Source organism: Cyanistes caeruleus, chromosome 20, assembly GCF_971803275.1.
Source record: "Cyanistes caeruleus chromosome 20, bCyaCae1.hap1.1, whole genome shotgun sequence".
NCBI classification, from domain to species: domain Eukaryota; kingdom Metazoa; phylum Chordata; class Aves; order Passeriformes; family Paridae; genus Cyanistes; species Cyanistes caeruleus.
The window spans coordinates 10,440,065-10,465,750 of NC_141720.1; the positions used below are offsets into that span (position 1 = coordinate 10,440,065).

A 25,686-nucleotide genomic window follows, 5' to 3' on the forward strand; every position below is an offset into this window, starting at 1 on the left:
TAAAAGAGACTCATCTAAATATACTGAACACATACTTTTAAAGTTAAAACTTGCCATTTTACCCTCTCTGTAGTGAGGAAATACAAATGCAGTGTTCTTAATTACACTGTCTTTATGTATTTTATGACTACATATTTGTACTGTTTATTTCAGGAGTGCAAAATTAATGAGTTGTATTGGGGAAACCATGAATTTCACTTGTCAAATAATTACATATTTCATTTCTTTAAGATTTGGTGTTCTGATGTGTCTTTGAGCTCTTGATTTTGCTTTTTCTTGGCTTCTAGAACTTGCTGTTGTTTCAGCACTCTTACACAGTTCCTAATCAGAACCTGTATCTACATGTTCTAACTAGGCCTATAGCATGTTATGTTAAAAATGTTTGTCCAAGAAATACAGATATAGATATATATATATAGATAGATATAGATATATATGTATATATATAGTGTATTTTTCTAATTCCTTTTAAGTATGTGTGAGAACTGGATTTATATCAACTGTAAGATTAATTTTCAGAAGAAAATTTAAGTAGCCTTAAAAAAATTGATGAAAAATGTTTGATTTGCTTCAACAACTCCATACTCACTTACATACTTGTAATTGTAATTAAGTTCTTGCAACACAACTGTGTGCTTCACTCAAGAGAAGGAGAACTTGTTTTTCTGGTAGGTGTGGCTGCTGTTACTGACATTAAAGAGCAGCAGCTGTGTGAAATAAAATGTGCCAGGAAGGGTCTTAGGTATTGTACCACTTTTTTTTTCTCTCAGTATTGTTCTGTATTGAACAATTATTGCAATTTACCTTAAAGGTATTTAAGTTTTTATCTGTTTCAAATAAACAATTAGTAGATTATTTTAGCAAAATAACTTAAAAGTGAACGGAGGACTGAACAGAACTTCACTCGGCTATCTGCTTTAAAAGGTACCTTTTCCTTTCCAGTGTTTGCTGTTCAAAACACAGTTGAAAAGATATATTTTTTCTTGTTAGTTATTTATTGCTAGCAAAAGTAGAAGAAATAACAGGTAATAAATTTAGTTTGTTATTTACTGTTTCATGTTTCTTTAATTAAAAAATATTTATTCTGTAAGACAGAACAATATTTTAAGTATAGGTAAAATCAAGGGTAAGAATGCTAAATGTGACCTCCTCTATGTTGTAAGAATGCTAAAATATCCTTGGAATAAGAATGCTTGGGGGAAACCTGTACTTTAGAACATTTCATAAAAAGACTTAAAATGTTTGAGTTGTTTTCAGTCACAAATCTCCAGCGGGAAGTTGTATGGCAATAGCAGACTCTTACTATGTATTTGAAGTTCTGCTCTCAATTTTAAGGATTTATGGGGAGGACTCTCCATATTCAGAGATAGAAGATTCAGTATATTCAGAGATAGAAGATTCAGTGATTTCTGCTACTCCTTTTCTGCTTTGTGCCTAGTGTGATGTAGTGAGATTTTTGGTGCCCCTATGACTCTTGTCTGAAAAAAAGTTATTGGGAGCTATCAAAGGCTACTGTAAATCACATCAGCCTTGGCATATGGGACATTCTCAAGGGTGTATTGTGACTGTGGTTCTCTCTAGTTCACTTTTTCATGAAAGAGCAATTGTGAAAATATTGTACATTATTTTGAAGGCATGGGTAATTATTTTTCGCCTGCTAGAAACATTTTCGTCATCTTGTGCAATAACATCAGTTCATTCCATGCTGGCATTTTACTTCACGCTTCCTGCTGGCAGTTGGCTCTCTTCTACCAATCCAGTTTTCTGATCCAGTTTTCTGATGTGAATTTGATTAATCTGGGACACTTTTTCCCCAAGAATCTGTGGTACAAGCAGGCATTTGAGAAGACTTGCTGTCACTTTTCTGTTTATGGATCATACCTGAATACCTAAAGATGAATTTGTAGAGAAAACTTTCATCTAGGTTCCACTTGCAGAAATGAGTGCTTCAGAGTGCCATAAATTCCACCCACTCAGGCATTAACACTTGGGGCACAAGTGCTGCTGAAGACTTCAGTCATCCTACCTGTTCCTGCAGCAGCAGGAGTTGTAAGCCGTAACCCCCAAATCATGCCAGGAGCTCAGCCAGCATTAATGCAGTGTGAGGAGGCCCAGATCTCTCATAAGCATTAATATGAGATAACCTTTCCTGTAACTCCTGCCATGTACATGGCTACGTAGGGTAAAGTGGCTAATTGAGACTGAGTTTTATACCTGCATAGGTTTCACCTGCCTTCTGCTGGATTGTATGAACTGACTTTCTTCTGTGTGTATGGTCTCATCTGTGGTGATCTGCAAGTTAGGTAACTCATAAATTAGTGATTATATCTGGATCATCATATGTAATCCCCATGTAGCATGCTTATTATGAACTTGATTAATTCTATATACTTTTAATTTATCTGTCTCTAGCCTGTCTGTGAGAAGTCTGGTTGAATTTGGTTTTTTTTAAATGTAATTTACATACACACTGTGTAGGTGGAAAAAAAGAAAAGCTTTAATTACTAAATTCTAATTTAATTAGAATTACTGTCTAGTTATTAAATTGGATATTCTAAAATTTAGATTATTAAAAAAAATACTCCTTGTATTGCTATATATAGGTCTCTTATGTTATTCTGCAGAACCCTCCACTGTACAGAAACTGCTCCACACATCTGACAAATAGAGGACTGTCACATACAGTATCCTACGTATGGGATACTGATTCTGTGACTGATTTTTCATAACAGCACAGTCTCTGAGTAAGTCAGTGCACCATGATAGAGACTTGCCACACGCTTGTTTTGTGAAATTCTTTCACAATTCTTTGAATTGTGAAATTCTTGAGCAATGATCATGGGTCAGTATTATCGTGTCATACATTGTCTTTTCTTTTCTGCAGATGCGGCAGCATAAAGTACAAGGACAAAGAAATTTACATGCACATTTAGATACATACATAATGTTGTGTGCTGGGAAAAAAACTTACTTTGCTGCTGCTGTGTGCATTATTACTTTAACTTCAATGCTTGCAGTTTATCTGAGGTTACAGGGACTTTCCCATCAGCCAAAAGTAATTCAAGAAGGCAGAAGATGTAGAGGGAATATTGCCAATAGCACAATAACAGCATTAAAAGATAACAAAACTTTTATTATATCCCCATACTTTGATGACAGAGAAAGCAAAGTCACTCGTCTGATTGGGATTGTTCACCATGAAGAGGTAGAACAACTGTACTGCTGGTTCTGCTGTCAGCCCAATGGAAAGATATATGTATCAAAAGCAAAAATTGATGTTCATTCTGATAGATTTGGATTCCCTTATGGTGCAGCAGATATAATTTGTTTGGAACCTGAAAACTGTGATCCAACACATGTATCAATTCATCAGTCTCCACATGGAAATATCAATCAGCTGCCAAGGTTTGAAATTAAAAACCGCAAGGCTGAGACCTTTTCTGTTGACTTCACTGTGTGCATTTCTGCCATGTTTGGAAACTACAACAATGTCTTGCAGTTTATACAGAGTATGGAAATGTACAAGATTCTTGGAGTACAGAAAGTGGTGATCTATAAGAACAACTGCAGCCATCTGATGGAGAAAGTCTTGAAGTTCTATATAGAAGAAGGAACTGTTGAGATAATTCCCTGGCCAATAAACTCACACCTCAGGGTTTCTTCTGAATGGCACTTCATGGAAGATGGAACACACATTGGCTACTATGGACAAATTACAGCTCTGAATGACTGTATATACCGTAACATGGAAAGGAGCAAGTTTGTGGTCCTTAATGATGCTGATGAAATAATTCTTCCCCTTAAACACCCAAACTGGAAAACAATGATGAACAGTCTTCAGGAACAAAACCCAGGGACTAGCGTTTTCCTCTTTGAGAACCATATCTTCCCAGAAACCGTATCATCTCGTATGTTCAATATTTCATCTTGGAATACTGTGCCAGGTGTTAACATACTACAGCATGTATACAGAGAGCCTGACAGGAAAGATGTAATCAATCCCAGGAAAATGATAGTTGATCCACGAAAGGTGATTCAGACTTCAGTCCATTCTGTCCTACGTTCTTATGGGAAAAGTGCGAATGTTCCCATGGATGTTGCCCTCATTTATCACTGTCGGAAGGCCCTTCAAAGCGACCTTCCCAGAGAATCTCTCATCAGGGATACAACACTGTGGAGATATAACTCATCATTAATCATGAATGTTAACAAGGTGTTATCTCAAACCATGCTGCGAGCTCAAAAGTGAAACCTTGGTTATAAGGAGTGAAAGTGGAGTGCTACCTGTATTGTGGGAAGACAGAGGATATCCTTTAAAGATCATATTAAATTGATTTCCCCACAGAGTTTACATTTTGCTGCAATTATTTAGGGAATCTATAGCAAAGCCATGAATCATTTAATGATATTACAGATCAATGTAGATTGCAGTATTTCTTCTGGCAAATGTACAATTTGTTTTCACTTAAAACAATAATAAAAATCAGTATCTGTCAACTGATTCAAATAATGCAGGGCAGTTTTCAACCTATATACAAAAAGCACAAATACAGTAATTTGATTAAAGGTAGCATTGCTTAATTCTTGCAGTTTGTATGTCACTGGGTACCAAATTTGTATGCATCAATTTGAGTAAAAGGTAGACAAATAATTGAGCACAATATTCCTTTCAGTTGTAAAAAAATTACCCCCTTATGTTCTTGGAAATAGTGTATGTTAAAGACGTGATGGATTGTAACACTAAACACAGCTGTTGAAGTTTTGCTGATAAAAAATGTTTTGTTCAACTGGGCTTTGCAGAGATGTAACATTGAGAAGAGTGATCACACCTGTTATGAATTACTAAAGCGTTAAGTGCTGAGTTGTGTTGGAAAGCTTTTAATAGAGGCAAGGGATACAGATTGATATTAAATATGATACTTTTGTGGACTTTAAACAACCTATTTCGAGGAGGGAAAAATAGATGGCCAAACAACTTTTATGAAACTTAATAGTTTGTTGGGTTTTTTCCCGGCACCTTGAAGCCTCATAGGAAAATGTTTCATGAAATTTAGACACAAGATGGATTTTAGTCCTTTATGTGATGGGTAAGTTAAATTATATTGTTTCCTTCATAGGCATTAAGGATACAGACGCTGCATTTTTTCCAACCTCTATCTGGAAATACTGCTAAATAGTGACTTTTGCTGAAGGGTTGGATGGAAAACAAAGCAAACCATAAAAACCATTTGCTCACTTCTGTTTTCACAGTTTCAGTTTCATAATTTCAGTTTCTGTTTGATAAACCCCCAGAACTACATGCATTGCATATGTTGTGGTGATATAATTAGAATCTTCCTACTGAAGGCACATCTGAAGGCAGCAATAGCCTGACACTGGTGTCTGACAGAGAGAAGAGCATGTCTGAGCAAGTATGCTTTTTAAAATTTCTAGATTAATGTCATGCTTTCATTCCTTTATCTACTTGGTAGTGGCACGTACCTGTGCTCTTAAGGAGCTCTGTCACTAGTGGATTAGCATCATTAGCGGATGTCCAAAAGAACTTTTACTGTGCTTCACAGTGACTGCAGCATCTCCCAGTCTATATCAACAAACTTGCAGCTATATTACTATCTGAAATGCCTGCTGCTGTCAGTCACACAATCTTGTGTAGCAACAGGTCCATTTAGAATTTCAGACTTGTTATTTAAAAGGGGCATCTGAAAGTCCAAGTCCCTGTTTACAGCATGGTGTGCTCAGGACTTTGGGAAGTCTGGGCAACGTGTTTCAGTCTTAAACTAACTTCACTGTGGAGAATTTCTCTTGTAAGAACACTGACCATTGTCTTGCTGCATGATGCTGAAATGAGTCTCACATTGTTTTCTTCATAGCTTACTAGCTGGAGACAGTAGCAGTGCTTCCCCATCCCATGCCCACCACCTTCCCTTTCCCCACTATTCTTTCTGGAAGGCCCAGCTTGGGTCTCAGTTTCTCAGCCATCTTGTGCTCCACCTCTCTGTGGACTTTGCATGATTAAGGTCACTAATAAAAGTAGTTAATCAAGTTTTCCTGTTTTACTGATTTGGAAACAAGGACATTTCTGTCACACCTCTGTTTAATCTTTCAAGTTAATGCAGTTCTGTATAGGTGGCTCCTTCAGAAGAAGCTGAGTTACTGCACACATAACAATACTGTTGCATTACTCCTACATTAAGAATGATGAGAACTGGGTTTCAAGACAAGTTATTGAAAACTTTCTTTTTCACGGAAGCTTTTTTCACTTTGTAGCGAGACAACAAAAGCTCGCTTTTGCTAGCTCATCATTTACACCCCACACAGTGCAGTTTGAAATGAGAGTTATGAATTTGGCTTCTGGTTGATAAAATCCTTGAGTACAGACAAGATTTTTTCAAAGTAAATTGGTATGCATAAACTGAGTGCTTAAGAGTCTGGCCTTGTATTTAAGAGACTGCTCCACTTGTGCCTTCATGCAACTCCTACAGCATTGCTCAAATTACTGATTCTTGCATATGAAAACTCCCCTTCATTGGTATAATTCATACTACATACATTTGGGAATCTTGGCCTTGATTCAATATTAAGTATGAAATCAGGTCTCCTTGAATAGTGTGAAGAAAAAAGTCACACCAGTAATGCTACTAGATAGTTTTGTCTTTTCAAGGGGAGCTAGTCTTCATGAAAACTCATGCTCTCAAGTTGTGTAAAAAAAATTGACAGGGAAGGGGAGGGGAGGGGAAGGGGAGGGGAGGGGAGGGGAGGGGAAGGGAAGGGAAGGGAAGGGAAGGGAAGGGAAGGGAAGGGAAGGGAAGGGAAGGGAAGGGAAGGGAAGGGAAGGGAAGGGAAGGGAAGGGAAGGGAAGGGAAGGGAAGGGAAGGGAAGGGAAGGGAAGGGAAGGGAAGGGAAGGGAAGGGAAGGGAAGGGAAGGGAAGGGAAGGGAAGGGAAGGGAAGGGAAGGGAAGGGAAGGGAAGGGAAGGGAAGGGAAGGGAAGGGAAGGGAAGGGAAGGGAAGGGAAGGGATCAACCTAAAGCATTTCTAAAGCATGTGATGTAACAGCTTTTAAGTACATGTCAAATAGCACAAAAGTACATGGACAAGTATTTGCTACTCAACAATTATCATCAGATCATCATCAGATGATCAATAAGACTTTTTTCTACCCTTGTGCTTTTCTTCAGACTCTTGATTTGTTTTTTCTCCAGGCATGTGGCATTCTGTCATTTGCCCCTGCTTTTCAACTCTAGATGTAGCAACTGTTTTTAATACATTATATTAACTGCAACTTTTGGAGAAAGTGAGTGGCTGGTAGACATCATCTAATGTAAGAAAGCGACTCTCTGTAAAGACTGAAAATCACCTTCCCCTTCATGTGAACTAAATTATGTTTTAACACAAACTCTAGGAAATAAGGACTATAAAATACCAATCAAGCCATTCTGAGTTCCTGTTAGCAAGGATGACAAATATGTCAGAGGTTCTCCAATCACAAGCTCTATCAGATAGATGAAAATGTGCATCACTCTTGCTGAGGACAGATTGTACTGACATATTCCTGAACTTGAATGATCAGGTATCTGATCCTATTTAAAGGAGTCATTTAATTCTTCTGTTTTAAAGGTTTTTAAACCTACCATATGGAAAAACATTTTGAAGAGAATGATTCTGGAGAGAGAAAGAGTTTGCTATTTTCTCTTTTTTGTTAAGCCACCATGCACTGTAACCACTATTTGCTGTTACACGTACAAAAGCCTATGGTTCTAAAATACTAGCTTCACCTTCTGTTTCAACAACAAAAAAAAAGGTCCGAAGTCAGGTCAAGCACAACTTGATTTCAGACTTGATAGCAGATTTGAATGGTTTAAACATTACAAGCTATACTTCAGAGCCCAAATAGGTATATTTAAACATGAATATAGACAAAAATTTGTGGTGAATACTGATAGCATGCTGCATTGCATTATGTCCGAAACAACCCACTCCCAAATGCCCAAATAAAAGTAAATGATTGTGCATTGCATGATGATACCATTGGGTGTGCAACTTTGGTTCATGCAAAGTCTTGTTTTATGGACACACTGCCGATAGGCCATATATTCCTGAAGATTCTGTATGTGTGAGCTTTTCAGCCATGTTCTTTCCATAACACCAAATGGATACTATGGTCTGGCATACTGGTGGCAAAAACCAAGCCCGTATCATTTTGGCCATTTAGTCCATTTAACCAAGACATTTCACCAGCCAAAAAGCTTGAACCTCTCTTTGACTTTCTATATTCTGGCAAAGGCCAGCGGCTTATCAGTTTTTCTGTCCTCAAGTCCATTATATACAGGTATCTGTTGTCAAACAGTAGAGCAAATATCTCTCCAAAGCCCAGCAATGACACATTTGAGAAGTCTGGAGGTTTGATAACCCTAGAAGACAAGAAAATGGTATTAGAATCTCCCTTAAAATTTAGTCATGAGCTTGAATTACTAAATTAAATCCTGTGTGTCTACAGAAAATGTGTCTAAACTCATCATTCTGAAATACTTTAGAAAGAACTGGATGCAAATCTTTCAAATTAAGCAACTGAACACTTAGCTACAATCAGGTCTGTGGTTTCAGTTCTGACTTTGTGCTTTCAGGACAGACCCATCTGAATATAAGTAAAGGCTAAGGTTTGAAAAGGATTATTCTGCAGAGCACAAGAAAAATATTTCCACATACAAACAAAAGAGCAAATCTACTTGTGTTTTACAGTAAATTTCCATATGGATTTCATGCCTCAATATCTTTACACTAAGAGGTAAATGCTGTTACTATTCTTTTGATCACTCTTCTAAAATGCAAAGTGAAGCATAGACATGCCTTGTTGTGATAAGCAGGTTAGATAAATCATCCTTGTCCTTAGAGTTCTGTTTTACTGATGTTTTATGTTAAATTAAGCATGGGGAGAAATTGAAGTATTTTTTAGTTCCCCAACACCTTTATGATGTCTTCCCTTAATAAGTAAAATTTGGAACAGAAACTGAAGACTTGAGTCTTCCACAACTGCCTGCATGTTTGATCATAGCATTACATAAAGCAAAGAACTGAGGCACAGAAATGTGTGGGGATGAAAATGTTCTCAACAGTAAGAGACCATCTTTTGTTTCGAAAGATGGGAGGGTAAACTAAGAGGTGAAATTACTCAGTTATTCTTACTGATACTTCTGAAGATCTTTCAAATATCCACAAATATTCAGGCTATTTGAATTAGAGTCTGCTAGCGGTTCTAAAATGCATTTTTTTCTTTAGTAAGTTACTGTCTTTGATGCCACCATTTCCTACTCATACAGCCTGATTCTTTCCTGTGGAAATTGAATGCCATCATGTTTATGTCATACTATATTAGGAACAGAGATAGTGATGACATAGACTCTCTAGCCTTAGCTGCAGAAGAGAGCACTTTTTGTTCTTCCAAATCTTTTTTTAATAGTCAGTTCTGAGAAGGTCCGAAAAGGTAAACCTCCAATTGGCCATCAAACCAACACATCACCATCATTGGACAGTCAAGAACAATACCCCTTGACAGTTGCTTGCAAGTAAACAACAAGGCAACAAACAACACCTGCAAAGGTTGTTTTCCTTCTCTAAGGACTGTTTGGACTCCTTCTTATGATTTCTCAGGCCAGAGTGAGAAAATTGTGTACTTGACTTTCCCATAGGCTCAAGATAGTGCCTGAAGCCTAAAAATCTCTTACTTGACCACTGTCAGTCCCCACATGTTTGGTCCCTTACTGCAGTCTGATAGATTTCACTATCATTCCACAGCATTAGCAGATCAATAGTGCTATAAGGAAAAATAGTCTTTTTAATTTCTTGTCCCATCAAAGGACTCCCAGAAATGCCTGCTTGGTTCTCTGTCCAGCAGTCCATGGTAACATTAGCTCTGGGTCACTACATTTTCACATTCACAACTACAGTTTTGCAGTCTGTGTAAGTCTATACTGAAACACTTCAGCTTACAGAATGAAAATATGGAAGACAATTAGCATGTGGCCAGAAACCAAAACAGCAGTGAAACGATTCATATTATCAGATGGCAAAATTAGAATTAAAACTGCTCAGTATGTGTAAAGCAAGATGTTTACAGAATTTTTATCAAGATTCTTTTGGTCTACATATAAAGTAAGTTACTGAAACTACTATGATCTACTTCTTACTCATTTAATGAAGACTGAATCCTAAACTGAATGGTTTACCTGAGAATATCATAGCTGGCAAAGTCCCACTGGTATAATCCTAGTGCTGAACTGCACACTATGTATTTACCATCAAAGTGCAGTCTGGGCTGTAGGGAGATGCTTCGGTCTTCAGAAACAGACAGTGTTCTTAAGCACTTGCAGTTTATTTCCCTTCCAATAGGCCAAATCTACAATTAAAACACAGTTTAAGGCCATAAAAAATTCACATTATAAACTGTTACATAAGTAGAGCAAGCCTTGCAGTCCCTTTTTAATAAAACAATAATAAATAGTAATAATAATAAAAAATAATAGGTAAATGCGTGCATAAGTTTTTTTCAGAAATATCTCTTTCAGGTAGGAACATCAATTCTTCAACTGACTTGTCTTACAGTATTGGTACAGCACGTGTTGTTTCTAGCCTAAAAAACCAGTGAAAATTTAAAATTTTAAAGAATGGGGGGGGGGGGGGGAAATCAACCATCCAATTGGGACAGAAATGTGTTTCAGTTACAAAGCACTTCTATAGCCACAAACTTACAGCACTCTCCCACCCCGAAGTCCCCAACAGTAACAGTATTTGCAGTTACCTGCCTCACTGTCAAGTTAGCACAATAAGCATGACCTGAAAGCACTGATTCTTTACATTACCATTCTTGTAGAGCTATCATTTAAAACCAAATGCTAAGGCACGCATTGAAAAATTAGTTTCCAATGAGTTTCATGTTCTGCACGCAGCCTCTAAAGCAGGAAATGTGGGGAAAAACTAAAGCCTTCTATTATTAGTAAACTGCAGCAAAATACTCAAGGTTTTTGTTTCTCAATGTACCAAAATAATATATGCATGATATATGGTACATACCTTGATTTCATACTTATCTGCACTTAGGAGAATATAATCCCCAGGACTATGCATAAGTGATTTGACTTTGCACTTCTGCAAAACGACCTATAATTGAAGGATGGTAATGATTTATGTTGACGCTGTTAAATAAACAAATTTTCATTTGTATTTTTCACTTCACTGACCACCTGCATAGTGTACGCATGTATAAAGGCAGTACAAATAGTTTTGGCAACTGAAGGAAAACTACAGTTTACACTCCTCTTGCTCCTACTAGTGACAACTTACTGTATTAATAAGGAAACATACATATTTCACCTGTACAGTCACACCCCCCCACATTTCAAGTTCTGAAATAAACAGAAGAAAAATATTGTTTCATGCTCAGATTTTTGTTATCAAGCTCATTAGATTTTTTTACATAATTTTTAAAGCTGTATTCTTTCAGAACCAGTTTTTATTCAGGCTTTGAATCAAAAGGTTGCTTTCTAATATTATCCCAGCTGCTTTGGAATTGAAGTATCTTCAATGGTCTGAAAGGTTTAATTACAGCTTAAATATTTTTTCTGTTGAAATGTTTTTTGCAGTATTTTCAGATGTTTTTCAGATTCTAAACCTAGTTGCAGGGTTAGGAAATAAAAATTTAGAATGCTACAAATTTAGTGTAAATAAGTGTGTGAGATTAATTATAAATCAATATTCCCACCTTAGTGACCCATTCTGTGTGTCCAGTAAGGGTATTCAGGCACGTTCCTGTTGATAAGGCCCATACTTTCACAGTGAAGTCTGCAGAGCCACTGACCAGAATATCAAGTTCATCATTGTAATCCACACTAAAAACTTCAAGCAAAAATGGAACTAAATAAGGAATACCAGTCTCTAAGAATGCATTTTTCTGTGAGACACTAGTAGCCTCTGTATGAATTTAGTTGCTTCTCAATTCATATGCAACTATATCTTTAATTGTTCTTGAACTGTATACATGAATTGTTACTCTGGATGCCTAAATTTACATTGCAAAATTACTGGGGTTTTTTGCCTAAATTAAGAGCATGTATATATATCAGTGGTTCCTTTATGGCTGAATTATGACAAAGTGCAACTTAAGCTAGCTCCTATTTCCAGAGTTTTAGTAAGACGATTCCACAGGATTAGTACATTTTATAAATACAAGGGAAAAAAACTAAGCTGAGCTGAGGATATTTCTAAGTACACAACAAAGAATTTAATAATGAGGGCAATACAAATACATATTCCCAGGTCCTATTTTACTCTTTGCTTTAAGCTCATGTCCAGTCTGGGAATAGAAAGAATGGCCATGATCATGTATGCCTTAGCTACCTAACATTTGCATTTCTTTGAGACTTGAAGCTACTGAAATAGCCATGGCATTTATTGTTACTTACATGCACTTGCAAAACACTACATGGCTAAGTTTTGGCATATTCAAGGACAAGTGTATATCTGTTCTGGTCATTTCCTCTGTCAAGAAGAACTGTGACTCAGGCGACAGAGAACAGAGGCTGAACAAACAGAAAAAGCAAGTGTGCAAAAGCTAACTTATATTTTGTTTGATGATGATGTACGTCACTTCACTGGTGAAATTACAATTTTTAAATTTTCACCTACCTGCACCAGTATGTCCTCTAAAATGCTGTGTCTTTGCCCCAGAGCTCCATTCCCAGCAGGCTACTGTGTTATCGAAAGATCCCGTTACAAGCTTTTGTTCATCAAACTTCACTGCAGCACAAGTGTGTGTCTGGATACCATATATGCACTGACCTGTGCTTACATCCCACAGTTTTGCAGACAAGTCATCTGATCCTAGAATATAAAAGAACAGGATAATTGGAAGATTGGTAGGTTCTAGCACTACCTCTGATTGACAGTGTCTACTGAAACAGAAGCATGGAAGCTTCACGTAATACATCACTCTCAGGTTTGCAGAACCACTGACCATACTGCAAGCTTTAGTTTCTTTCAGGAAGGAAAGGGGTCCACCAAATCTTGAAACCAGGCCCCATATCCTGCCACTTTCTTTTCTCTACCTGAAGGTCCTCTTTTAAAAACTGCTAGCTTTGGAGAGCAAAATAAAACCCTGTACTATTTACACCCACTTCTTCTCCTGGGGATTTCAGTACAAAAGCTGTCAGACAAGTTTTGACAATGCTGTTTTCTGTGTATAACATTCACTGTTGAGTAGGTAAGTGAAACACTGGCTCGATTCTAGTTGTTGGCTTCTAATAAGCATCCTAAATCTAGTTTTACAGCGCTTCATAAAGCACTTACATTAAGAACTGGAAGTGCTTACAGCCTTGTTTCCAGGAAGAAGATACAACTTTTTCTTCCACACTTTGGGAGACTGAAATTCTCTCACAACCCAAAGTCTTTTTATTTGAAAGCTATCATCTAAGAGGATAGCTAACATATCTGTACTTCTCAAATGGGCTTAATTATAGTAACAGCATGATCAAAATCACAGAGAAATCTGGATTGGAAGGGCCCTTAAAAATCATTTCATTCCAACCACCCTGCCATGGGCAGAAACAATGATGCCTGCTGTTACTATTTCTTTATCCAACAAAGACATCAGTCTCCTTGTGTTCTTATTAAAGTGACTAATGAGTTTATTAGTACACCAGGTGTTTCAGAAATTGAAAAAATAAGTAATTTTGAATCATCATCTATAGTCACACTATGAAAACAATCTGTCTGGTAAAAGAAAAGTATATTGTCTTTAATCTTGAGGGGGAAGAGAAAACAAAGAATTTTATGACTCCCAAGTTGTCTGTCCTTCCTACCTGTACACAGAAGTCCATCTTTATAGTAAAGTGCATATACTCTGGCACTGTGTCCAATTAAAGAGGATGTCTCAAAGGCTTCGTGGTCCTTCAGTTGCTTCATCCTTAAAATAGCTTTTAGGTAAACCTTCTTCCAATGTAGAGGATCCTGAACAGAGTCGTCTATCTGCCAACCCAAATTCTTACAAGCAGTCTGCCACACCTCTGTACAGGCACTTATAACCTTGTTCCACTGCTTAGAGACGAGGCAACATGTGAGTAAGGTCTGAGGATCAAGCCATTTTAACAGATAAAAACTAAGTTCCAATGGAAGAAGTTTGAGGAAGTCCCTCTTGAGGAGAATCTCTAGATTATTGGAGAGGTGCCTGAGCTGGACTGCTCCACTCAAGCTAATCAGGTGATCCAGAGTTTCATTTTTCTGCAAGTCCGTCAGAGAAAGAAATGCAATAGAAATGTTATCAAGCCATGCTTCAAAGTCCTTTTTCTCCATAAGGTTATGGAAAAATTTACCTGTGATACATCAAAATACTGTATTAGTTCCGTTCAGAAAATAAGGTATGAATCACATCTTTATTACTGGTACATAAGTATTCCAAATGGCATGTTAACACATAGATTTAAGTGACTAAACGCATTTTAAAATATCCTTTAGGTCAGGACTAAGCATTTGCATGCACCCTGAACTATCATTTGTCCTACAGCAGACTTACAAGTAAATTGCACATAGCTAGTGAATGTTAGCATTCATTATGAATGTTTATATATTTCTTGTTTTAGATTAACACTTTCAGATTCTGAGTCCAATAAGGTAGGGGTTAATTTAAGTTTTAAACCTATTACAACAAATAAACACAGTCTTAAGAGTTTACCCATGGATAATTCTGATAAAAGGAAAAAACCAAAGCACATAAGCAGTGATAAGCTAGTTACTAACATAATTTACTCATATCTTTGTCCTGAACTATGTTAAATACAAAGCAGGTAACTAGTTAGTTTTTAAAAAAAAACTATAAAAGAGATGTCTGACACACTGTGCTGGAGGATACGTTAGTTGTCTTTCTTTTTGGCCCATGTAAAGACCTGAGCTTGTGCATCAGTTTTGATGTGTCTGCACCACTTTGACCTAAATGCATAAAAAAGTCCTCTTTTGTTTTTTTTTTTCCTTTCCTATTTTCTCAGTTTATTTCCACTGAGACTTAACTGTGAAATTGAATACCACCTCCTGAACTACATCCTGTATGCACCAATACTATCCTATGACATCTCAAGTTCCTCCAGAGCTCTGGGACTACTGATTAACAACATAGACATCTAACAAATGTTTATCAAATTTAAGAAACATTTAAAATTTACAACAGTTAAACGATGTAACAGTTAAAATAAAACAAAATTTAACAAACAGTTAAAAAATAATATTTATTTATTTTCTCTGGAAAGTCTAATTCATTAGACGACTGTCTTAATTTCACAGCACTCCCAAACTTTAAGAATTGAGGTACCTGAGTGAGACTCAATAGTATGTTTAGTTCCATACAGACATTTTACCATTGTAGAATAAGATCTCAGAGTACACCTCTTAAGAGTACATAGGAGTACAAAAAAGTACAGTCGTCTCTGTAAAAGGCTGCATATAGCATGCAATTGTTGGTAAAACACACAAGAAGATTCTGGATGTCAAATGCACAAAAGCAGCTGCTCCTGTTAAGTCACAAGTTCATTACAGTAGCTTTTACTGGAGACAGCACTTACCAGCTTTCCTCAGCACATACGGCAGTGAATACAGTTGCTGTTCAAACAGGCATGTGTTCTCTTTAAAATAAGTGAAAAATTCTAATAGGGCGGCTACGAATAAGAACTCCGTAAGCCCCAAGGCGTTTGTTGTGTTCAATACGTGAAACTAATACTGAAATTAGGGGCTGCTGTGAGGCTGCTGAAACCGATGCTCGAGCCTCTTTTCCAGGTGTTACGCAGCCAGCCCCATCCGCTCCCCCCGCCCGCTCCCAATATACCTCCACACGCAAAAAGCACAGCGAGGACCGCAGACTCAGCGCCGCTGCTGCCGACAGTTCCGCGTCGCTCACCTCAGGTAGCAGCCCGGCGCGGGGTGTCCGTCGGCGGGCAGTCGCCAAGGCTTGCGCGGACTCCCGGAGCCCAGCATGGCAGGGTGCTTCCCTGCGGCCATCGCTCCCACCGCAGGACCGGCTCTCAGCACTTCCGCAGCCCGCACCACAATCTGCGGGCACCCGCGACAGAAGGGTCACCTTCAAGACGAGACTAGGCCACTCGACCACCCGGTACTGAAGGGAGGGGAGGGCTGGGCCGAGCCCACGCCGGGCGAACCGCCGGCACTGGAGAGAAGGCGCTCCCCCACCCGACGCTCTTAGGATTAGGCGGCTTCCGGCGCATCCGAACGTCATCAGTCCCCGCCGCCCTGCTCCCGCCGCCCGGCGCTGCCCCGAGAGGCGGCCCCGTGGAGGAGAGGAGAGGCGGCCCCGTGGAGAGGTGCGTGGACGTTTCCCCTCAGGCGAGACATGGCTTCTGAGGAATCTAGGTACCTGCTGGTTCACGCCGCTTCCGACTCATACCCGAGGTTTTGGCAAGTTCTGTTTGTTAAGAATATTCTTGTAATTATTATGATGAAAAATGCACTAGCGTTTATCATACTGACTTAAAATCACGTGTTCTCTCTCCTTCTGGAAGAGGTACGGTGTTAGTAAAATCACGCACAAATCTAACGTGAAAACCGCATCCCCTTTACTTGATTAATTTACACATAATTTACTTTTTCCTACTTAACTTGCATTTATTCTCTTCACCTTGTAATTGCAGGGTTTGCCTTTGTCTGGGGTCCAGCTCCATGGTTGCTGATACCTGAAGTCTCCTTACTTAAAGAGAGAGGCATAGTGAACCCTGCTTGTGTGTTAACGAACTGGGTTATGGTCTTCTTAGGAACCCATCGAATTTCAGGATGTTATAGTAAGCACCATTAATTACTCTTTATTTCTTCAGTTCCTGTGTTTTTTTTAACCTGGTGTACTGACTGTAATGGCCACATGAAAATATTAATTGTATTGGGGCCAGTATCTTTTTCTAAGATGTAAAATAAAACCCAATTTTATAAATAAATAAATATAATTTCCTTGCTGCACTCTACCTTTTCCTTATGGTGTACGTTACAGTGAAGAAGTGCACAATGCAGCCTGGGTAATGTTAGTTTCAGACTGCAGTGCTTGATGTTTGTGTGGCTGTTTTTTCTGGGATGCCTGACCCCAGAATTAAGTCTTAATCCCAAATGGAGATGAATTTTTGGCTTTCATGGATTTAAGGTTTTTTTCCTATTGTCAGGTGGCTAGGAATACATTTAAATCACAAGAAAGGTTGTAGCTCTTACAAGAGAATATCTTTGATACTTCAGAAAAGATGATTGGTTTTTCAAAAGGAATTGCAAGGTCTTGGAGACAGTAAGAATACACTTTACCAGAAAGGGAGAAAAACTGTTTTGTAGTGTTAGTTTACAGAGTAAAGATCTCCAACTGAAGCAGGTCTCTGAAAGTCTAAAAGATGCCTGGAAATGCAAACCAATGCTAGATTATGGCTTTTGTCAAAAATGGGTAAAGCTTAAGACACAAACAGCAATCTCATAGTTATGATACAGCACTTCAGAAAATTCAAATGGAAAAAGCAGTCCTCTGTGCTACATCTACATCCTGTCTTTTTGATTTCTTGTCTTTTTACTTTCCAAATTTCAATGTCATTAGTCCTGTGTGTGTGAAAGAAACGGTTGGGTCAAATTTATAGTTTATTACAGATGAAGGAATAACTCATGTTTCCTCTTCACAAATGTGATAAATAGCACTTAAAACAGTTTCAGATGTGATAGGACTGTTTCTGCTTGCATGTTATATCTAAAATACAAACCATACGTGCTATCATATGACATAAAAAATAATGGTAATACACCAGCATTTAATCTGATTACCATCACCAGTGATTAAGTCTTTGATCACAAATGTAGCAACAGTCTTAACAATATGCCGTTATTAAATTACAAAGCAGTCTGCTACCATTCAAAGACAATTAAACTGACATTCCAGATTGGTAACACTCCGCATAAATCTTTAAATAACATTTTCCATTCAACCAGGTAAATACATAATAGAGCTATAAATAAATTTGCAGAAAATTATCTCCATTTTCTCTTCAAGCCACGTGCTAGTACCACAATTTCCACCAGCAAATAGGAGTCAGTTACAGTCAGCAACAAAGTGAAGCAGCTAAGCAGTATACAGGCTGGTGAAGTTGCTGTGCTCAACTAAGACAAGTAAAAATACTTTCTAACCTGCATGCAAGTACAGCTGTTCACTGCATAATCTCTTGAGCCATCCCATATTGTTAATATTAGGTTCCCAGGGTATAATTTAGTCCTTCACAAAACCAGATTAAGCCTGAGAAAACAGTGCTTTAACAGAATAAGCAAGCACTGTGCATATGAACCATGATATTGAATTGTTAACGAGAACAGTGTGATACTCATTGCCATACACAGAAGGCAACAGAAATTATTCTGCAATACCTTATCACTTGCTGATGGGATTTTTCCTTCCCCTGCCTTTTGTGATCCCATTACTTTAAGTTCATTTATATATAACTCAGGATTTTTAATCCCTGAAAATTTATGGTAGAAATTACAAATATATATACCTATATATGTATATATATTGAAAACCAAATCCATATGAAAAGGGCTATATATTTCAAATGCAGACTTAAGTTAACGGCTCTGGAAAAGCCACTACATCTGCAAGTACAAGTTACAGACCCACATTTTTATGAAAACATTTGAGCTAGCCATTACTGGTTAAATATACATAGTATGGCAGAAAATATATGTCAGGAGTAGCAACCTTAACCATATGTAATTAGTTAGGCAATAATGTTACTCAATCCCTGCCCTCTTAAGCACTGTTTAAATATTAATTCAGTTGACTGTCACAGTACTAAAAAAATCCAATTGGAATCTATCAATTACAAGTACTTGCACATTTACAGAAATAATCACATGAAGGCAGAGAACAAACCTGTTATTCATTCCAGGTGTGTACCTGTGTGTATGTTATGCATTGAAAAACAAAAGCAAACAAAAATAAACAGAACCCCCAGCCAACCAAATCCCTCCTCCAAAACCTGAAAAAAAAAAATCCCAACCAACAAAATCCCTCCCATGCCGCCAGCCTCAAGAAACCACACCAACCAAAACAAACAAGAATCCATGCCACACCCCCAAACCAGTAAAGGACTATAACTAGAACAGGCCTTCTTTACAAAACAGGAAACTGAATGTATGTGTGCATTCACTGAACCTAGAGAGCAGTTCTCTTGCTACCATGAATAGCCATAGCGCTTTCAAATTGCATGTGAGTCTTTATTTCTTATTGGAAGGAAGTACTTTGTTACTTTCAAACACATATAAAATATGTAAGTGTACTGCATTGTCACTAGGATAAGAAACTGGACAAAAATGACTCTTAGCCTGTACTAGTTTCTAAAGCCCAAACTGAGCTTTAGGGAGCTTGGGAACGGTTCATCAAAGCCTTAGCCTTAAGGGCTCCATATTGTGTGTGTGTGAGTATGTGAAAGAATTAACTTAGCTCATGTGGGGTTCTTGAGTCTAGTCACACTTCAGAGTTGTGGTGATGGTTTATATGCATGCTGTAATTCAAATGCAGGACAAAGATGAGTAGCTCAAAATGTTTCATACCCATTTTGAAATGGTGGTGCATGGGTGTGTGTATTGGACTAGATGATAACACAATGCTCCCCTCTACCCTCAACTATTTTGTGATTTCATGCATCATTATCTATGCTGGTGAGAATGCACAAGTACAATCTAAATTAAGTGCCTGTACAGTCTAATGGTTGCACCATGGTAAATGACAGTGGTGACACATACTATTTAGACAGAAGGAGTTAAGAGGCCTACCACTGCCAACAAATCCAGTACATTAGGATAGAAAGTATTTATTGCAGAAACTTAGCCAAGAGTCTAGAACAGGCCTTCAGTTAAACTTAGCTTGATAGCAAGTGTTCAATCTGGTAACAATTCTTCCTTCACAGAAACAATTCCTTCCATCCATCTGTAGCAATATTTTTCAGTTTTCCTATTAAAACAATACCCATCTTACTAGTTGTAGATTCAAAGGTTATCTTTTCTCCTAACCATGAGCTGGTCAGCCAGCATCAAGAATGCAGCCTACAGGCAGCTTTAACATCCAGTGTGAAAGGAGAAAGGGTTCTGCCTACAGTGGACACAGCTACAATTTGTGCCTAAGACTACTTTTTAAGTTTTAGAGAGTATATGCATGCACATGCTGGAAAAACAGAGGGAAAACAACATGGTTCCAAGTCCGGAGAGAACAACACTATAGCAATCCCAGCAGCCTTCTGAGAAGCCTTGTCATCTTACACCAGTCTTAAGGAGAGGTTCTTCAGATGCGTAAGAACTTTGCCTTTTATAAATGATGCACAAGAGCTTATGTATCAGTATCACCAATGGTCTCTAGATTTTAATTAGCAGTCTGAATGGTAAGGATGATCTTTTGAGAGAAACAATGGCTAGAAGCTAGTTCTCACATGAAAAGACACAGAAATCATGGTGGTCTAATCAGACTATTAAAAACTCAGTGAAGCCATATCCTTGTACAATAGAGGTTTCTCCTGTTACACCAGCAGTTTCGCATGATTGTGTTGGTATTTGTTCTTTTGATACAGTGTGATAAAGATCTTTGCAGAATTTGGTTCCTGTGGCTTGTGTCAAATAAAATTGGAATATTATTTCCATTTTCTCTACCTTCTACCTATATTCTGGGCTGCACTCATACAGTAAGTAGGTAGTAAACTACATATACATGACTTTAAAGCCTCAGCTACCATCTCTAAGTGTATAACTCAAACTAGATGTTGTATTCCTCTGTAGTTCTTTTGCCACATTAGGTATTATCTTTCTACAACACTCTTGATTAAGTAAAGAAGCAAAAACTCAAGAAGTCAAAGCCTTGTTAAGGGACTTACTGGAAACATTAAGAATTAAGACATTAATTTTTTTCCATATTTCAGCTCCTTCCTGTCCTATATGAGTAATGGTCTGTTAAGGTCTGGCTGTCCCTAGTGTGACCTGCTTAACAGCTTTTACCTGACCCGTTAAGTCTAGCTATAGCATAAAAGCAGGTGGGAGGTGGGTGGGATGCAGTTGCTGGGTTTCTCTCTTCAAATGATACCAACATCCTGTTCCAGGTATGTACCACAAAGCCAGTAAGATCTGGTTTTGTCTAGTTTCAGTAATCCAGTTTCTGTACTCCTTATAGTTAATTTGCTAGATGTCATCATTGCTGTAACTACAGGCATACCTTCAAAGGTTCTTTCTCTCTCCCCACTCCCCTCCATTCCACCCCCCAACAGTCTCTTATTTCATGGTAATACTTTACAGCCACTGCTTCACTTATGATTCAAGAAAATAACTCCTGCTTTATAGCCCTTTCTTCAATAATCATGTTTATGATATAATGCAAATGCTGTATCTATATGCATTCTGACTACCATCATAGCCAGTAATCAAGCTTTCTGTCAAGCTCATTCTTGCTCTCCCTAGCGCTCCATCTCTAAGGCTAGTCTTTCAGGATACCTAAGTATGTATTTGCTCAGGTTCTTCAAAACAAGTTTTAAAATCTCCATATATTGCTTCAACTGTTATCAAACAATGGTTAATCATTTTAAATCATGCTATAACAGCACAGGTGAACATCTGCAGTATATTTAAAATCCAAAATTCTAACAGGATAAAGCAAATTAAAAGTTAAAATTTTAACTGAAGCCCCAGTTAAACACGCTGGTACAATCTTCAAAAATAGCCACAAACCAGAAATCAAGTACTACATTGAGAAAGCTGTTCATAGAAAAAGCTGGTTCTTTTCCTTTCTAAAAATAAGTGCCAGCAGTGACCCTAGAAGTAGATTCAGTGGATTCAGAAGTGTTTACAACTTCCTGGAAAATAAGTACCACATGATACTTTCTTATTGATTATTTTTTTAAACCTTAACTGTCTAAATAAATACGGATAGGGTAAAATAGCACAATCACTGGAAACAACATTCTCAAAAAATAATTACAAGTTTTTGCAAAGACTTGAATCTGGTACTTCCTTTTAGATGCTTATTAAGGTTCACCCCAAACATCTATGAGTGCAAAACCCACTAAAGTAGTAATAGCCTGCTGCTCCTAGACTAATTACTGTTGAAAATATTGCTTGTTGTGTTGATTAGCCACCCCAGTTGAGTGTAAGAAATTATGCTTCCAGGTAAGACCTTGCATATTTTCAAGTGAAGCAATTCAGCCATTATATACAATAAACTAAGAAAAAAATCACTTTGCAAAACCAGTTTTACATTCAGACTGACGGCAGCAAAAGGCACACATCTGCAAAATGATCATACTTGAACAAAAGTGAAATCATGACATACAAGTGGTATTATGAAATAAAATCAAGCATACAGAAGTATTTCTGCAGATGGAACAAGAAACACTTGTTAGTAAAGCTAAAAATGTCCTATATACAAAGGCTTTCATGAAAAAACACCAAAACCAAACAAAATCTTAGCAAAGGTGTTCTACAGGAAAGGGTAAAAAAAAAATCAAACCTTAAATATAAATCCCTGTCCTTTAACACTAAGAGACAAGATGACTATTTCATCATAGAAGACTAGCTTATTAGCAGTGAAATTTGAGTCTGCATCCAATTACAAAAATACAACTATCTGAAATAGTGACTTATACTGTTGGTGCAAGTGCAGACAACAGCTAATGATGATGTCTGCATAAGAATCTTTTTGTAGTCAAAGACAATTAGGTTTAGCTCTTCTGCCTGTAATGGAAAAATCTGCAGATGCACTACAGTAAGAGTTTTTCAGCAGATGGACTGGGGTTTTTGTTTTGGCATTTTTTGTTTGTTTGTGGGTTTTTTATTTTTTTTTTAATTTCCAATTTTCGAGAAACATTCTGAAAGTTTGTGTTTCCTATAGAAAGTTTCTCTGCTCATGGATTCTTTATGCCAGAAGAGTTTTCTAAAGGTTCAGAAGGTTCTCTAAAAATGAGCAAAGGAAACACCATCTTCATATCTCACCTGATTCTTCAGTAAACATACCACAGATGCATCAGTTTAGGGACTGACTGCACTGCTTAAAATAAACTCACTTGCAAGCCTTTTGTTGTTGTTGTTTTCTTTTGTTTTTTAAAGACCAAAAGAATTAAAGTAGTGATCTATGTTATAAAATTCCTCTTCCAACATGACATACACTGTTGTAAAATAACTCATGAATAGTAATTACAGCAATTAACTTTGCTGCGTGTCATTTAGGTAAATCAAATTAATAAGCAGCTTAGAACAAGTAATACTTTTTGTTTACTTCAGTTTCAGCCTAAATTTCTCATTGATTACCTATTGTTAGAATGCCACGAAAAGTAATGCTTCATTAACTGAGAAAACATACCTATGTCAAAGATAAAAGCATCACCAAATCAGGCTGTGCTAACCAGAACAAGGGTTCTATAAGGATATATCACCAGTACTTCCAGCCACATTTTACCACCAGAAGCAGTGTTTGTGACATTGCCATAGAGCTTACAGAGTTGTAAGAAAATGTGTAGTAAGGGAGGTTTTAAAAGTGTCTTCATTTTAAGTCAACGATGTCTTCATCATATAAAGAAATCAGCTGAAATGGATAGTTAGGTGGTGAGCTCTCCTCCCTGTTTGCTAAAGTATCAGGATCTGAACTAGTGGAAAGATGACGTCTTTCAGAATAGCCTTCAAACGAGCTTGAGATTATCCTGCAAAGAGGAAGACAAAAGTTACTAAAAAAAAAATACACAGATCAGGGCAGGAAGGAGAAATGGCTACTTCTAGATTCAATCAAGTTATCCTAAAGACAGACACAGACATTACAACTGAGTTTCTTCCTGTTTTACTCTACAAAAAATAATCAAAAGGCAGTATTAATGAAGCCCCTCACCCAAATAATTTCCAAATAGGGAAATATCAAACATAGTTTTACACTGCAAGAGTTTAGTTTTGCTTTGTTACTCTCAGTCTCCTGCATCTTGCAGGTATTCTGTATTCTGCCAGTATTCTGTGTAAACATAGGTTATGGAAACAGTGAAAACAAGAGAATGGCACTGCAGTCAGTGCCAAACAGACAAATACTGTGGTATTTTTTCACAAAATTTATTCTGAAAATAGCAACACAAGAGCATACAAAGAAAACAGCAAAAGAGTCTGCACAGTGCAGCTGCAGAAGTCCAAATCTTTGTAACAGGTTCAGCTGCAGCAGGTCCTCTCAAAATGCCATTTAGTCCTGCCTTGCTCATTAACATGTCTTTAGCAAAAAGTGTAATTGTTTCAGTACTTACAGTATTCATTTACTCTAACAAACACAGTAGCATGAAATGCACATAGATATACAAAGGTCTCAGTCAGTCTCATGCCAACTGAGATATACATGAGCAATCAATTCTGAAATTTATTTGCAGTCTAACTTAGCCTTTTCTCTAAAGTATATTTACCTGTCACTACTAGATGATCTTATGGCTCCCTGCTTGGGGTCTGACTGTCTTCGAAAAACCGTTTTTAGCTTCTGTGCACTTTCTGTCTTGGGTATAGGCTCATCCAAGAGGCCTCAATAAAGGAATAAAAGACTTAATACTTTCAACAGAAAACAAAGCATTCATGAAAATGTTAAGGTATTCGTTGCTGGTTTCCATTATTAACTATTTATATCTGGCTTAGAATATGGCCATCTTATACATGATCAGACAATGGCTATACTATTTGCAAATAATGCTTCCTCACTGTTTCCTTTTCTTATTTTAATTATTTATGAATACTAGCTGCATGTTACAGACCTACCTGTGTCGGTACAAAGATTAGAAAGTATATGCTTGACAACTGATAAATAACACTGAGGAATGAGGAGAGTTTACCCAGCAATTCTTTACGTGTCCTGCTTGCAATTTCTTTAATTTCCATACGAGATAAAGATCGTGACTGCATAACTGGAAGAGAAGTAATGCTACTTGATGTTGTAGTAGCGATGACCTTGGGAACCAAAGGTGACTTCAGAGGTCGTTCAATGCTTCGCCCAACCAGATTGCTGAGAGGTATTTTGTACAGGTTTTTGCATGGAATTTCACCTGAAACACAGAAAGAAGAAAGAATATTACACTTGCATGATGGAATCAGTTCTTAATAATTCCAAAAGAAAAGTTATAAAGACAAGCTATACTTGTTCAGCTGCGCACTTCTTAACTGAAACTACAAAGATCTTTCTTGCTCTAGAGATCTTTCAATACAAGTAAGCTAGGAGAAGGAAGAAATACAATCAATTTGACTTAGAGAGAAAAAGAAGATTGACTCTTGGCAACATGATGAATCAGGAGAGGAACCAGGAAGTAAATTTATATGATTTGCGCCTGACTATTACATGGCACACTGTTCCCATGTTTTTTTATACACTGCAAACATACTGGACCCTGGATTCCAAGTGGTTTAAATTATGATTCCTCCTCTTAGGTAACACAAAATACCACGTTTTCGTAATTCATAGAAAAAAAACAAACCAAAATCCCAAACTTGCTATCAAATAGTACTGCCTTTAAGAAATTTGTGACTACCTTCTCCTTTTCCTTTCTGCAAATAGTAAAGCAGCAGTTTTGAGGAAGAAAGGTGTACACACATCTTGCATTATCTAGTTCCCTTCTTTCTGCTTTATTGTTACACTGTAGACTGACTGTTCA

The 25,686-nt window shown here is 37.5% G+C and overlaps 3 protein-coding genes and 1 long non-coding RNA gene across 9 annotated transcripts in view; 2 read left to right on the forward strand and 2 right to left on the reverse strand.

Moving 5' to 3' along the window:
• The first annotated feature begins 2,219 nt into the window (after window positions 1-2,219).
• Window positions 2,220-6,042, forward strand: LOC111937139 (glycosyltransferase family 92 protein BAH-4-like). The gene is made up of 2 exons (XM_086858560.1): window positions 2,220-2,303; window positions 3,160-6,042. Exon 2 carries the CDS (start codon window positions 3,470-3,472, stop codon window positions 4,247-4,249), a length of 780 nt encoding a protein of 259 aa, XP_086714686.1. The 5' UTR covers window positions 2,220-2,303; window positions 3,160-3,469; the 3' UTR covers window positions 4,250-6,042.
• On the reverse strand, window positions 3,113-16,265 carry FBXW2 (F-box and WD repeat domain containing 2). Of its 6 annotated transcripts, none has more exons than XM_023938424.2 (7): window positions 15,930-16,265; window positions 13,849-14,266; window positions 12,677-12,871; window positions 11,754-11,887; window positions 11,066-11,152; window positions 10,292-10,391; window positions 3,113-8,409 (listed from the first exon to the last, which is right to left on the reverse strand). In XM_023938424.2, the coding sequence occupies exons 1-7, from the start codon at window positions 16,263-16,265 to the stop codon at window positions 8,318-8,320; spliced, it is 1,362 nt and encodes a 453-aa protein (XP_023794192.1). In that variant the 3' UTR covers window positions 3,113-8,317. The 6 variants fall into 6 exon arrangements, with proteins under 6 accessions (XP_023794192.1, XP_086714680.1, XP_086714679.1 ...); XM_086858554.1 differs by having other exon boundaries at window positions 10,222-10,391; window positions 13,849-14,358; window positions 15,598-16,235; XM_086858553.1 differs by having other exon boundaries at window positions 10,222-10,391; window positions 15,858-16,234.
• A 45-nt stretch (window positions 16,266-16,310) lies between these two features.
• On the forward strand, window positions 16,311-16,996 carry LOC111937143 (uncharacterized). Its single transcript, XR_015278269.1, has 2 exons — window positions 16,311-16,444; window positions 16,678-16,996. It is a non-coding gene; the product is annotated as an uncharacterized LOC111937143 (long non-coding RNA).
• Window positions 16,997-17,782: 786 nt separating this feature from the next.
• GARNL3 (GTPase activating Rap/RanGAP domain like 3) overlaps window positions 17,783-25,686 on the reverse strand; it is a 37,515-nt gene continuing 29,611 nt past the window's right edge. The window contains exons 27-29 of the mRNA XM_023938420.2: window positions 24,874-25,083; window positions 24,457-24,568; window positions 17,783-23,724 (exon numbers count right to left, since the gene is read on the reverse strand). Of these exons, the coding sequence (XP_023794188.2) occupies window positions 23,568-23,724; window positions 24,457-24,568; window positions 24,874-25,083 (479 nt within the window). The 3' untranslated portion in view covers window positions 17,783-23,567. The remainder of the gene's footprint in view (window positions 23,725-24,456; window positions 24,569-24,873; window positions 25,084-25,686) is intronic.

Excerpts from the sequence above, each read along its gene's own strand:
- LOC111937139 (XM_086858560.1), top strand. The coding sequence starts at position 3,470 with ATGTTTGGAAACTACAACAATGTCTTGCAGTTTATACAGAGTATGGAA.
- FBXW2 (XM_023938421.2), bottom strand. The coding sequence starts at position 16,265 with ATGACGTTCGGATGCGCCGGAAGCCGCCTAATCCTAAGAGCGTCGGGT. Across the intron at positions 10,392-11,065 it reads CAGATAAGTATGAAATCAAG|ATTTGGCCTATTGGAAGGGA; the intron begins GTATGTACCATA and ends TTTTAATTGTAG. Across the intron at positions 8,410-10,221 it reads GCCAGCTATGATATTCTCAG|GGTTATCAAACCTCCAGACT; the intron begins GTAAACCATTCA and ends CTTGTCTTCTAG.